Source organism: Malassezia sympodialis, genomic scaffold (genome assembly GCF_000349305.1).
Source record: "Malassezia sympodialis ATCC 42132 genomic scaffold, msy_sf_5, whole genome shotgun sequence".
In the NCBI taxonomy this organism is placed as follows: Eukaryota; Fungi; Basidiomycota; class Malasseziomycetes; order Malasseziales; family Malasseziaceae; genus Malassezia; species Malassezia sympodialis.
The window spans coordinates 251,021-265,382 of record NW_017387803.1 but is presented as its reverse complement, the minus strand read 5'-3'; the positions used below and the strand labels follow the sequence as shown (position 1 = coordinate 265,382).

Genomic DNA, 14,362 nt, shown 5'->3' with positions numbered 1-14,362 from the left:
GCGGCAAGCTGACGCTGACGACGCAGTGCTTCCATCGCCTCGCTGCTCGCATGCGACTTGCGCACACTTCGCGCTACGGCGGGCGAGCCAATGTCCTCAGCATGACGACGGAGCATCCCATTCTGCTCCGGCATCAGCGAGGCACGGGCTGCCAACATGCGCTGCGAAGGTGACTCGCTGATCGACGATACACTCTGCATCGAGGCACTCGTGGGCATGCTTGGCATTTTTTCGTCCGCTTCCGCGGGTTTTCGATGTAGCACGCGCATCATGGACGAGGCGCGGGGGATGCGGCTGCCTTGTGCCTTAGCCGTGTAGTACGGTGAAGGCTCCGTACGTGAAGGGGGTGCTGCATCTGTCGCATCACGACGACCCGCCTGGGCGGCGCCATAGGGTGCCGACACGGGAAGCGCCGACGGCGGCACGTCCGGCGGCACCGTATCGTTTTCTCCTGCATGCACAGCGTCCGACTCGGGTGCACGAGAAGTTCGAAGGTGCGTGCTCTGTCGGCGCCGGCGTGTGAGCGAGATCCGGGACGCCCGCGATGGCGTAGAAGAGGCATCGGTTTCCAAAGTTTCCAGCTTCGTGTCTTCCTTAACCTTATCGCGGCGTGGACTCACTTTGAAGATAGAACCCAGGGCCATGAGGGAGCGGCGCGAGAGTCGCCCTGCTATACTAATGCTCTCGTCGCCATCATCGTCATGGGCGGACGAACTTTGGCGACGCCAGCGTGGCGACTTGGGGGGACGAGGCGATGCATCTGGCACAGGCGGCGGCGCTGGATGGGTCTGCGAGACCGAGGGCGTAGCCATGGGCGATGACGGGCTCAACATATGGCCCGTGGGAGGCGACATGTTATCAGAAAGTGGGTTTTCCCCGCTGTTCGGCATCACCGACCAACGCGTCTGATCGGCACCTGCCTCCTTTTCCAGGCGCGAAAACGCTGGGCGCTCCGCGAGATCGGACGACAAAGGCCACTCCTGGGAGGCTAGTGTCATGGTGGGCATCATGGGCGGCATCTGTCCCGTGAATACATCGTCCAAGCTCTTATTGTCCGGCTGTGGTGCCGTGGTAGCAGGGGTGTAGGCGTCTGATACCTCCAGGTGCTGCACATCATGTACCAAATCTGCGCCAGAGGTGTCTGATGAAGCCTCGTACGGGTGAGCTTGCATCAGAGGGGGAGGGAGCAAAGCCGCATGACCAATCGATGGATTGACGCCAAGAGAGGGCTGGCGCTGGTGCGTCCGATTGGCGGGCGACGCTACCTTCGGCAGGGAGGGAGATTGATGGCTTGGGTCTTGGATATGGTAAAGTGTCTCTTGAGGCATTAGATTGTCGAATTGCATGGACGTAAATGACGGTAGCGATGCTGGAATCATATCTGTACCGCCTTTCGAACGGTCGATCGAGTACGAAATCGCCCGAGAATGTCGCGCGGCCGTGCTGCTAGCAGACGCAGCGTGCGGGTCCGCCAGAGACGTGTCTTGCAAAAGTGCTCGTCGTGGAAGGGGACCCGATGGCGGCGTCATCAATGGCTCGTGGGTGCCCTGTGTGAGCATCCATCGGGGTGTGGCCAGCTCGCCGAGGCCCACTTGTCCTGTACGGTCATACAGCACTGGCGATGGCACCATAGTGCCGCTTGGTGGCGACCGTGGAGACTCCCACTGCACAGATGCAGGCGTACGAGGGTATGCGGGGGACATATGCGGTGGACCCGGCGCCTGGGCCGGCGACCCTGGGTAGGACGAGCCACTGACACGTCCAGAGATGTCGGGCCGCATGGGCGGCGTCGGCTGCATTAGCGGCCCCATCTTTCCTCGGGGACTGTAAGGCGAGCCCGAGGCATCCCCGGCGACTGGGGCGGGCCCGTTCATCACAGTCGCAAACAAGCCAAGCTCGTGGCTAGGTCTGAGCCCGCACGATGGCCGCACGCGCCCGCACCGCATGCATGATTGGCCTCGCCCACTAGGTCCTTTTTCTCCACGTTCTGACACGTTTACGGCGCACAGCCAGCGGGCCGCGGGGGCTGAGACTACATACGTGGCGGTTATGGATTCAGGTCCAAATCAAATGCATCTTCGTCGTCCGTGCCAAAGGAGTCGAGGACAGGTAGAGCACCGTGTGTGGGTATAGTCGTCTCTGGCATCTCGCCAGGTGCTGGTGCGCCCGAAGCGGCAATTTCGCCGCCCTGCTCTGCCGCACCGACACCGCTCTCCATAGCAGCATCTGCGTAGAGAATACCTTGGCGCATAATGCGATCTGTAGGAAAAGGGAGCTCCTGTGGCATACTTGGGATCATCGGGTCGTAGTAGGCCGCTGCACGTGTTGCATCAGGGTTGTAATCCGCTTGGGCCGCCTTGCTGGGCTGTACGGCACCAGCTTGTAAATCGGACAACTGGTACCCAGGAGGAGCTGAAGTATACTTGGCCAGCCTCTGTGCATAGTCCAACACATCCTGGGCGATCAATGGGGCCGCCTCCCCTCGCTCCAAGGCTTGTGCCTCCGTCGCGCCTGCCTCTCGCAGTGCGCGCAGCTTGTCCCGTAGCACGGTCAGACGAGCAATCGTAGCACGCTGCTGGGCATCACGGGACTTGATCTCTGCAACGAGTGGCATAATACGTGATTGATTTTCTTGGTGCTGCGCAATGACGTGCGTCAGCTGCACCAGCTCGGCATGACGATCGGCCAGAGACTGGATCTTGGCCAGACTCGCAGGGGTATCAGGTTTTGAACTGCGCGCTTCGAGAGCTGCCTCCCGGAACATGCTGGAGAAGAGGTCTTTCACATCTTGCTCAAAGACAGTCAGCGTCGCATGTACCTCGTCGCGTAACGAGCGTGCCATCATCGCATGGCCTCCGTGGTGGAGTGCAAATGTTGGCTCGGCCCTCGAGTTCTCCACAAGACCCATGGCGGGGCCACGGTCCAATTCGCCAGGGTCGTCTCTTCTGTATCGTGGTTTGTCCCCCTCGAACACGGAGGAAGGTCGTATCGGACATGATTCGACAAACGATGGGTCATGGTCTAGTGCACTTCGATTTGCTCCTCGTAAAAGGCCCGCTGCCAAGGCTTCTACGCAGCGGACGCCTGCCTCACTGCTAAAGCATCCTCCCGCACCTCAAGCGCCAGCGGTGGTGTCAGAAATTGTCATGCAGCTTTCTGCGGACGAGCTGGAGCAGGATAAACGTTTGGCCCAGGCTGCTGCTGAGGAGCGCGAGGCTGCGCAAGACGGGGTTCGTAAGATGATACTTATCTCAGGGAGACTTGGGCATCCATGAAACCTATCTGAGGAAGAACTATGACCCGCACGAGCCCAACGATTATGTGACGCTAAAGAACTCAATAACACTCTGGCGCCAGAATCGACAGCGAGGCGACGACTCGGACGAAGAAAGCGGTGATGACCGTCCTAGGCTACCGCAGTTTGCCCCGCCCGCATCTTACACACCTGTGCTGGGTGACCCAGACGAAAAACGACCGCCCACTCTCGGTGACATTCCTGCAGCTAAGGCACATGTGTCTCCGCCTGGACCCCCTCCTAAACGGCCTGACGTCGTGGAACGTCTGGCGACGCGGTCCACAGAGTTGCCACCACCTGGGCCTCCCCCAGTGAAGCCTGTCCCAGCGCGACGATCGCCAAGCGTATCAGGCGAGCGCTTAGCCCCTCAATTCGTTCGCTCTCATGGTGCAGAGCTGACATCAAGTTTTATACAACGTTCTGAGAGAAGCCCGTCACCCTGTGCTATTTCAGATCACCCCTTTGATGCTGCCACGTTTGCCGAGCGACTCATGGCTCGGTATGGATACAAGGAAGGAGAAGGACTCGTATGTGTTTCATGACTAATGATTCAGGGCGCGGAAGGTAACAAGGGGATATTGACGCCTTTAATCGCGAAGAAAGTCTCTGGAGCAAGGGGCGCGCAGCGCGGTACTATTTTGAATCATAACAAAGATGAGAACCAGGAAGAGAGCCTGGCGCGCTATGGGGAGCCAAGCGAGGTCATTGTTCTTAAAGGATTTTCTAGCGCCCCAGTGCCATTTGAAGAGCTGCGACAGAAAATCAGTATGTTGTGAGAACTCATATACAGTGGACGCTTGTTCTGTGCACGGCTTTGTTCACAAGGTTCTATTATACCCGAATAACAACGGTGAGCTGCAAGCCTTTGTTCAATTTACAGGCATGGCTGGTGCTTATAGGGCCGTGCGGGAGCTTGATGGCCAACAATGGTATGGGACCGATACTATTTCCAGTCATTATTTTCCTCTATCTTCCTTCCACGCAGGTCAGTTCGTAGATATACCACCATACGCTACGTAGAGCAAAAAAATCCAGCCACCGTGATTCGAACACGGGACCTAAGGTGGACCTTAACTGGTTTCCAATTACAAACCTTCGCTCTTCCAGCTGAGCTATGGCTGGGAAACTACTGATTGGCAGCCGGTCTAAGTGCATTATGTAGATGAACGTCAATATATTATACCTCGAAAAAGGATCCAGCCACCGTGATTCGAACACGGGACCTAAGGTGGACCTTAACTGGTTTCCAATTACAAACCTTCGCTCTTCCAACTGAGCTATGGCTGGTTACCTGTTGGCTCGCTTCCTTTGATACTATGTGACACCATGGAAAAATTTTTAGCTACCAAATGCCTCAATCTGGGGTTTCTCATTGACCTCATGCATAGTAACCCGCAGGATGTCGAGGCAAGGAGCAATGTCCCGGACTGGTCCTATATCGAGGACCGAATCGTTGATTATCGAAGAAGTCACAAACAGCCAGCCCAGAATGTACATCATTCGGACCAATCTGATGACTCCGAGGCTATAGATGACGATGACGAGCCGTGTCGCTTTCATGTTCGTCCATGGTTTGGTCTTAAATCGCCTCTAGCTCCGCATGAATCTACCCGTGATTTTTGCAGTACGTATATACCTGCTCATTCTAGTGCGCGAACGTAACTTTCTCTCTTGGGTCAAATTCTTTATGATGACTACGGTGCTCTCTGCAACCATGTTTCTGGACTTACAGATTCAGGATTCCCAACAGCATGCTGAGAAATTTTTCAGTAAAATCAACCTTTTGAATACAGACTCCCCTATTTTTCCGCTTCTTCCTCGAGGTCAAGATGTGTATGCCTTGCCCTCTGCACATGGATTGAATTCCAACGGCTCACCTCCTTCCTCTCTTCCTTCAAACCATCATTCCTCTATATCATCTTTGCCAGCGGAAAATATTGCACTTGGAACAATTTATTTCGTTGTTGCCTTTGTTTCTTGGGGTATCTCTATCTATGACTATTTTAAATGTGTACAAGAGCTTGAAACAGAGCATACGTATCTCGACGAATGTGAAGGCCATTCGCATCCCGTTGTTACTATCTTATCCGTCTTCATCTGCATCATTGTGTTATCCACGGTGATATTGATGCTTGTACAGCGCACGACATAACTACACATGTACATTTTCTATGCATAGTAAAAGTGATCGGACTTTTTCAAGGCCTGCACTTCGAGAATGCCGCCCAAGAAATGTTCGTGATCCAACTCTGTAGCACCTTCACGCAGAGCAATCATGCCAGCCTCGACACACACAGCCTTGAGCTGCGCACCGTTCATCTCGTCCGTGGAGCGCGCCAGTTCGGCAAAGTTAACATTGGGGCCCACAGCCATCTTGCGGCTATGAATCTCCATGATGTGCGCACGAGCCTCCTCGTTAGGAAGTGGAAATTCAATCTTGCGGTCAAGGCGGCCCGAGCGCAGAAGAGCCGGGTCGAGGATATCAATACGGTTTGTTGCAGCCACCACTTTGATGCGATCGTCACTCGAGAAGCCGTCTAACTGGTTTAAAAGTTCCAGCATGGTGCGCTGAACTTCGCGGTCACCAGACTTATCAGAGTCAAAGCGTTTGGTACCGATAGCATCAATTTCATCAATGAAGATGATCGCAGGCGCCTTTTCGCGTGCAAGTGCAAACGCATCCCGCACAAGTTTTGCACCATCTCCAATGAACATCTGTACGAGTGATGGTCCAGCAAGCTTCAGATAGCAGGCATTAGTTTGTGCAGCGCACGCTCGCGCGAGGAGCGTCTTTCCAGTACCCGGTGGACCGTACATCAGCGCACCTTTAGGCGGCTTGATGCCCAAGTTCTTGAATTTTTGTTCCTGTTGCATTGGGAGCACAATAGCCTCAACAAGTTCTTCGATCTGCTTCTCCAGACCACCAATATCAGTGTAGGTCTCTGTGGGCCTTTCGTCGACTTCCATCGCCTTAACGCGCGAGTCATATTCGGCGGGCAACTTGTCCAATATCAGATAGCTGTCCTTATTCACACCAATAAGATCTCCAGGCTCGAGTTCGTTGGTTGGCACAAGGCCCACTAGAGGGAGAAAAATGGTCTGGCGCGTCGAAGTCTTAATGACAGCGCACTTATGTTCGTGATGGTCCTTGTCGTCCATTTGCTTAGCCTCCTCAGAATCTTCATCGACATCCGGGTCAATGTCCAAAATTTCCACAACATTTCCGACAAGGTAAGGCAAGACTTTATTCTGAGACACCTTGTCCGCATTGTCTTTGATACGTTCTTTCATCATGGTCTGCTCGTGCAAGAGACGCATGTGCTCCGACTTCATCACACGAATCTCGTTTTCTAGCATGCGTGTGCGCATCTGGATCTCCTGAACATCAGCTTGGAGGATATCCTGTGGCAGATCCTCCGCCATCACCGCATCACCTTCGCTACTCATGCCGGTCGCAGGCCAGAGGCAGTGAGGGAGCGACGGTCGCCACGCACGCCCCACGCCGATCACATATCACGTGATCTTCTTGTGTCGCGCCCCGGCGCGCCGACACAACACCTCCACGCCGCATCGTCGTTGCACGTTCGCACGCCCGCTCCGCGACGCCATGGACGTGGATGGCCCACGTTCATTGAGCCACAAGGCTCCTGAGCGTCCCGCCGGGTTTGTTTCCATTGCGGACACACCCCCTATTCATATGGAGCTGCGTTCTGGCACGTCACGAACTCCCTTTATGCCGTCGCCCCGCAAGCGGATGGCCCGGCCTGTAGTGCCACTATCGACGCCCACACCTAACCGAAAAGTCATTAATTCATCTCCTGTGCACCGTGGAGACCCTTTATCTGAAAGTTTGGAGGTGAACCAGCGTGGCTGCGCTGGTCAGAATACATTAAACATCATGACTCGAGCCCCAAGCGTTGCCACGCCGCCTCATCGTGCAGATGCGCCAAGCACGGTCACAACCAGAAATTCACCGATGTGTCGAACTACATCTGAAGAGAAAGGTGTGCGTCGTCCGACTACTTCGCTGGCACGCCGCGCAGACCAGGTCCCTGATCGCCCCATGACATCCATGGGTCTTGCGCACAGTAAGCCCTTTCTAGCTGAGCTACCGTCAACAGCGACTATGACCCCTCGCACCACTGCGAAAGAGAATTCCATGTCTATGTCCATTTCCCGCGATACCATACGGACATGTGATTCGCCTATACCCGCTTCGGAGCCGATCCGTTCTAGTCGCGCTGCACGCGCGCCAGTGGCACAGAAACCAGTGGCATTGACGTCTCGGGCTGTCGACTTTACTCTTCCGTCAGAAGGAATCCCTACGTCGGCACCGCGCATGCCTGCCGCGCGTGGTGTGTATGGCAGCTCACCAACGCGTGCGGTGCGTGCCAAGGTGACCGAAGGCCTCCCTGTGCGCACACGAGCCGCTACCACCACCACGTCTACAAAAGCAAGTGACCCGCCTCCGGGTCGTTTGTATCGGCAAGTACGTCCACTGGACCGTCCCGCCCACGCACCCATTCCTCGACCGCCTGCGACCGAGCGAATTGATGTGGCAACTCTTGAGAGTGAAGTGGGCGATGGCTCATTTGTATTGGAGCCTGACGATAGACATGGACCTGACTCAGTGCAGGTGCATGTGCGACTACGCCCGACAACAGATGACGAGGAATGTGCGTGGCAGACAGACGAGAGGAATGCAACACTGATGCTCGACGACCGTCTTGCTGCTACCAAAGGTCCGCCTCATGTAGGCGTGTCGTACCAGTTTGACGGACTGCATACGGGAAGCTCGAATGCTGATATTTATGCAACGCTGGCACGCCCATTGGTGCATTCCGTGCTCCATGGGTATCATGGTGTAATATTTGCTTACGGTCAAACAGCTAGTGGTAAGACATTTACGTTGTCCGGTGACGAGGCCGGCCTAGAGCCAGGAGTAATCCCTCGTGCGGTACAGGACCTCTTCCAGGGTATCTGTCAGGGCTCGGCGCAGCGCGAGTTCCTGCTGCGTGTAAGCTATTTGGAGATATGGAATGAAGTTGTCAAAGATTTGCTCGAGCCCAGTAACCAGCCACAGGTGCGCGATGATCGCCGGCGTGGCACACATGCTGTGTCAGTTGCACCGCTCCATGAGGCTGTGGTAACTTCGCCTGCCCAGGTATTCAAGCTGTTAGCGCGCGGTGAGGCCAATCGCCACATGGGTGAGACGGACTGGAATGAGCGGTCCTCACGCAGCCACACCTGCTTCAAAATCACAGTGGAGTCGTGGGACCGCACGCCTGGCGCGCGTCGTCCGTACCGACTTAGCGAGCTCTCGCTCATTGATCTGGCAGGGTCGGAGCGGTACTCGGCGCAGCGCACGCACCGCCGTGCCGAGGGCGGCAACATCAACAAGAGTCTTCTGAGTCTCGGTAAGGTCATCTATGCCCTCTCCGAGAAGCAGGCACGAGCGCCGGGCAGTGCAGGAACCGTGCACATACCGTATCGCGACTCGAAGTTGACCCGTATTCTGCAAAACAGTTTGAGTGGTCAAGCACGCATCGCCGTGGTATGCACGCTCAATCCCAGCCCTGCTATGGTTGATGAGAGCCTCGGAACTCTCAACTTTGCACGGCGGATCAAGCACGTTGCGGTGCGGGCGGAGGTGAATGAGTTCGAGGGCGAGGTGGCCAGCGCTGGCGCGGCTGCGCCCTCATCACCTGTGCTGCTTGCGCGTTACCGCGAAGAGATGGATGCCTTGCGTGCGCAAGTGGACAGGCTACAGGGTCCTCGCGCCGTGACCAACAAGGGACAGCCCTCGCTGCATGCAGTGCAGGCACGTCTGGACGAGTTGGGCGCGCTGATCCTGCATGGCGGTACACCGATGCCCGACTCGGACACATGGCATCCTGTATCGCCGGCCAAGCAACGTGGCTTTACCCTGGACGATCCGCTACCGCGCGTGCAGGAAAAGCTGCATGCAGCATTGACCAAGATCAGCCGTCTGGAGCGCAAGCTCGCAGCGCGACTTTCTCTCCCTGGAGACGCGCAGTCACGCGACGAAGGAAAGGATATGCTTATTCGCGATCTCATGCAGCAGGTGCGCGAGCTTGAGACGGTGTGTGAGGCGCAGGTTCGCGATGCGCCCCAGCCGATGCGCGAGGAAGTTGAGGCGGAGTGGGCGGAATTAGTGGCCGCGGCACAGGCCGAGACCCAGGGGCGCGACGCGTTTATTGCCGAGCTACATGCCGAGTGTGCGCGTCTGCGACGTGCGAACGAGGCACTGACGCGTCTAGTACACGAGCAAACGGCCGATATGGTGCAGCAGCTGTCCGCCAAGGAGAACGAGAACCGTGCTTCGCGACCGGTTCTTTCGCTGTTTGCTCCGCAGCTGCGTCCGGCCACGGTTCTGGGAACACATGCACCGCCCGCGACCGACCTCAGTATCGACGACTCGGCGAGTGAGCGCCTATCGACGAGTGATGTAGACGAACTGCTAGAGGAGGCAGATTCCTTGTAGATGTACAATATGCGCTACGGCTCTGGAGAGCGACTGGGTGAGCGGCTGCGGAACGCCGGACTGGGCGACCGAGACGATGCCCCTATGGGGGTGCGGTCAGGTGAGACACTGGGGGTGCGGCTGCGCAGGATACGTGCGTGCAGCCGTTCCTCGTCGGACTCAGACTGCTGCGACTCGTACTCGTCCATATCGCCGCGTGCACGCGCGGTGAGGGCCTGACGCTCGGCACGGAGTGCGTCGGCCTGTGCGATGCGGTGCTGCCGCTCCGAACGGATGGCGCGAATCGAGTCATCGGAGTCATTTGCATCATCGTCCAGGCCGTTAGCCTCGCCAAGCACCATGGCATTCTCAAGTTTTGATGTGCGGGGTCGCAGGCCCTCCTTGCGTTCTAGGACCGCTCGCTTCGTAAGTCTTGGCAATATTAAATCGCACACGCGTTCTTCTGTGAGCAGTTGATCAATGAACTCGTCCATATAAGAAAGAGAGTATTGTCCCGTCATGTCGCGCCAGCGCAACTTGTGGTAGTCGTTTAAAAGTGGCTCCAAAAGTTCGTACACCTCCAGTGAGGGAAATGTGAGTCGAATGTACATGGCCGCGAGGGCTCGAAGGTATTTGAGATCTTCTGCTGCGAGATACTCGAGCACAATGTCCCGATCCGGCTGTAGCTGTAAAAGCTTGCATACAAGGCATAGAAATGGGCTGGGACGAAGTGCGCCGTAGGTCCCCCCTACGTACGTCAGCTCCACGGCTTTGTCGACTAGGGACGCGGCATTCAGCGCGAAACAGTCCTGTTTCCAGTAGGTAGAATCGTAGATGCGCGTGCGGATAACCCGCTCAACGAGAAATTGCGGGTTGGTCCCGTGGATCGCGAGCGCATCATGCGCTGTGGTGTTGGCCATGGCGCTGCGCCGCCGTGGCTCCGAAGGCAATTCGCTACCGCTTTGCGGCGGGTGTTGGTTATGCACGTGATGTGCTCCACTAGGTGCGTGCGCGCTACGCGGGCGATCCGCAACCGACATCCGCCTCAGGTGTCATGTCGCGCTTTTTGTCGGCTGATGAAGCTGACTACCAGGCGCTACAGGACAAGCTTCTGCGCCGCTCGTCGGTACAGGAGACTGTAGCTGGTGGTGATGCGGATCCCGAGGTCGAGACGGGCTCCAGCCACCGCCTCAGTGCGGGGTCTGGCGAACTAGGCGCTCTCTCTTTGGGCGCAGGCCCAGGTCATGGCACATCGAAAAGTCCATCGCTGCATCGGAGAAACTCAGATGATGCCCAAAGCGTTCCTGTAAGTCCGCAGCTGCGCGCAGATGCTGGCCGTCGCTCTGGTATGCCCGACGAGGCGATGGCTTCGGCTGTTTTGCATGGAGGCCGCTCTCGCACGGCTGGCATGCTTCCCGCAACAGAGCTAGGCGTGCGCAAACTGGGCACATGGGATGGTGTATTTATGCCCGTCACGCTCAATGTGCTTGGTATTATCTTGTTCCTACGCTTCGGGTTTATTTTGGGCCAGGCTGGCCTTCTCGGTGCTTTGTTCTTGTTGGTTGCGAGCTACGCGATCGACACGCTCACGGTTCTTAGCCTGAATGCCATATCCACAAATGGCCAGGTGCGTGGCGGTGGCGCCTACTACCTAATCTCGCGCTCTCTCGGGCCGGAGTTTGGTGGGTCGATCGGTCTAATCTTCTTTTTTGGCCAGGCATTCAATACATCAATGAATGTACTGGGTTTCGTGGAGAGTCTGGTCGGCGTGCTAGGTCTTGAAAAGGGCAGTGTGAGTATGCTGCCAGAAGGCACGTGGTTCTTGTACCTGTATGGCTCCGTGGTGCTGTGGATATGTACACTCGTGTGTCTTTTTGGCTCGTCACTGTTCACGCGCGCTACACTTATTCTTGCCGTTGTGATGAGTCTGTCGGTGATAAGCATTCCTCTGTCATCGATCCTTGTCCGGCCTTTTGAAGACGCCCATCACGACGTATACTACACAGGTTGGAGCCTCGTTACCCTCTCGGAAAACCTGTGGCCACGCTTTACATCTGGCGCGGCAGGATCCTCGACGGCTCCTAACAAAGAAACGTGGTTCTCTGTCTTTGGTGTGCTGTTTCCTGCTGTATGTGGTATACTCGCGGGTGCATCCATGTCGGGCGATCTGCGCAAGCCGAGCAAGAGCATTCCGAAGGGCACCAACTGGTCACTCGTGTTCACGTTTACTGTGTATGTGATGTGCTTTATCATTATGGCGTCCACGATTCCTCGCGAGTCGCTGTATTTGAATGTGGGCATTGTCAGCGACGTGTCACGGTGGCCTATCGTTATTGTCAGCGGCGAGCTGGCCTCGTGTGCATTCTCGGCCCTGATGGGGGTTATGGCGTGTGCCAAGGTGCTCCAGGCTATTGCTCGCGATGATCTACTGCCTCAGCTACTGCCTTTTGCGCAGGGCACGGCACGTTCTGACATTCCTACTTATGCGGTGTTGTTCACAGCAGCCTTTTGTCAGCTGGTCCTGCTCCTTGATTCGATTAATATGATCGCGCAGCTGGTCACGATGACGACTCTTTTGACGTTTGGTGTACTGAGTGCGGCTACATTTGCTCTCAAAGCAGGAGGCGCACCCTCGTTTCGCCCCTCATTCCGGTACTGGAATATATGGACAGCCGGGGCAGGAACGCTGGTCTCCTTCTTGGCCATGCTGCTCACAGATGCATCGACGGCCTGCATATGCATTGCTGTCACTGCTTTTTTGTTCATCTGGATCCAAGTTGTGTCGCCGCCCAAGCCATGGGGCGATGTGTCCCACAATGTGACATACCACTTTGTGCGCAAGTATCTCTTGCGCCTCGACGAACGCAAAGGTCATGTCAAGTATTGGCGGCCACAGATTCTGCTGCTTGCGAACCACCCTGACCGCGAGAGGAATCTGATCATGTTCTGCAACTCGCTCAAGAAAGGTGCTCTGTATGTACTGGGCCATGTTCTCAAAGGCGACTTTCACGAGTGCCTGCCAGAGCTACGGCAGTCGCACCTGGCGTGGCTCAAACTCGTGGATGTCAGCCGCATCAAGAGTTTTGTTGACGTGGTCATTGCGCGTGACGAGCGTGAAGGTGCGCGGAACCTGATTCTCTCATGCGGTCTGGGCGGTATGCGGCCAAATATTATTGTGTTAGGCTTCCCTTCTGCGCTAGAGGACGTTCCGCTGCCGCCCACTACGCCGCCACCCCGGGAACTCGAATCTGTGCCCGAGCTTTCGGACGACGCAGCTCCTACCTCTGCGCCGATCCGCACGGCGACCTACGTCGGCATTCTGGAAGATGCACTTGCTCTGAACAAGGCGCTGGCCGTCGCTTACAACTTTTCGCGCATGACGCTCCCGAGCCAGGACTCCGTATACAACAAGTCCGAGAGGTATATTGACCTGTGGCCGATCCAAATTGCCAATCCTACAAGCAGCGCGGAGCCGACGTGGGATACCTATACCATGGTGCTGCAGCTCGGCACAATTCTCAGCTTTACTGGCACGTGGCGGCACCACAAGCTACGGGTGAGTGTATTTGTGGAGCATCCCGACGAGCTGGCCTCGGAAAGTGCGCGTGTGCGGACGCTGCTAGATAATCTGCGGATCCCCGCGTCTCTGCGTGTGTTTTGCCTCTCGAATGGCAGTGTGCCGCGCTACGATGCCATTGTGCTTGGGAAGCGCGCACTGGATGCAGACGTGGCCGATGTGCTACGCTCAGATCCGTGGTGGCGCCAAATATGCGAGATGCGGCGAGCGCAGGAGCAGGCTCACCAGGCCGCCTCACAGCCGCGTGCGGAGCCGATGGACGGTGCGGTGCGGCGCAGCAGCAGCCAAAGTGGCGGCGTGCGTCGCCGGCCAAACCCGCGGCAGTTTGGCGTGAGTCTGCCAGATGAGCACCTGGCGTACCACCATAACAATATTCGGCTAGGTTTGGCGCATCCTCGATCACGGGAAGACAGCGATGACGAGGTGGATGGGTTGGATATGGAGAGCGATGGTGGGTTTGACGAGTTGGAGAACGAATTGGCGTCTCTGGCTGTCGATTGGGATCCCAAGTATCTGATTCGCGCGCGCCGTCGGCAGGCCGAAGAGACGAAACGGCTGCTCGGTCAAACGAATACCAGCTCGTCGTATGGCTCACTGTCGTCATCGCAGCGTACCTTAACGCCGGCGATGGTGCAGAGTAGTGCCGATCCACCGGCGGACGGTACCAAGGCAGATACGCCCAAACGGTCTCCCCGTTCCTCCACTGTTAACAGCGATCTACGGTCACCGCCTGTGATGCGTCGAGCGCGGGGGCGCGCTCCAACGCTCTCGTTTAATGACTTACCAGACCGGGCGCAGTATCTCATCCTCAATGAGCTGATCCGGCTAAATTCAGGCCCTAGCACTTCGGTGGTGCTTACAGCGCTCCCGGCGCCGGCGCCGGGCACATCGACGACAGAGGAAGAAAGCCTGGCGTACCTGCACCAGCTACGGCAACTCTATGGCGGCGGCCCGCCCGTGCTGGGCGTGCATGCGACAACGCTTACCATGACCATGACACTCTAGA

At 56.7% G+C, this 14,362-nt stretch overlaps 5 protein-coding genes across 5 annotated transcripts; 2 read left to right on the top strand and 3 right to left on the bottom strand.

Annotated features, from left to right (window-relative positions):
• Positions 1-2,047: 2,047 nt before the first annotated feature.
• Positions 2,048-2,845, bottom strand: MSY001_1310 (uncharacterized protein; the record flags this gene model as incomplete). The annotated part of the gene is made up of 1 exon (XM_018886425.1): positions 2,048-2,845. The coding sequence occupies one exon, from the start codon at positions 2,843-2,845 to the stop codon at positions 2,048-2,050; it is 798 nt and encodes a 265-aa protein (XP_018739901.1).
• A 2,619-nt stretch (positions 2,846-5,464) lies between these two features.
• On the bottom strand, positions 5,465-6,742 carry MSY001_1309 (uncharacterized protein; the record flags this gene model as incomplete). Its single annotated transcript, XM_018886424.1, has 1 exon — positions 5,465-6,742. One exon carries the CDS (start codon positions 6,740-6,742, stop codon positions 5,465-5,467), a length of 1,278 nt encoding a protein of 425 aa, XP_018739900.1.
• An 892-nt stretch (positions 6,743-7,634) lies between these two features.
• On the top strand, positions 7,635-9,800 carry MSY001_1308 (uncharacterized protein; the record flags this gene model as incomplete). Its single annotated transcript, XM_018886423.1, has 1 exon — positions 7,635-9,800. The coding sequence occupies one exon, from the start codon at positions 7,635-7,637 to the stop codon at positions 9,798-9,800; it is 2,166 nt and encodes a 721-aa protein (XP_018739899.1).
• An 82-nt stretch (positions 9,801-9,882) lies between these two features.
• MSY001_1307 (uncharacterized protein) lies at positions 9,883-10,699 on the bottom strand (the record flags this gene model as incomplete). Its single annotated transcript, XM_018886422.1, has 2 exons — positions 9,883-9,908; positions 9,934-10,699. The coding sequence occupies 2 exons, from the start codon at positions 10,697-10,699 to the stop codon at positions 9,883-9,885; spliced, it is 792 nt and encodes a 263-aa protein (XP_018739898.1).
• A 134-nt stretch (positions 10,700-10,833) lies between these two features.
• Positions 10,834-14,361, top strand: MSY001_1306 (uncharacterized protein; the record flags this gene model as incomplete). The annotated part of the gene is made up of 1 exon (XM_018886421.1): positions 10,834-14,361. One exon carries the CDS (start codon positions 10,834-10,836, stop codon positions 14,359-14,361), a length of 3,528 nt encoding a protein of 1,175 aa, XP_018739897.1.
• Between the last annotated feature and the right edge of the window lies 1 nt (position 14,362).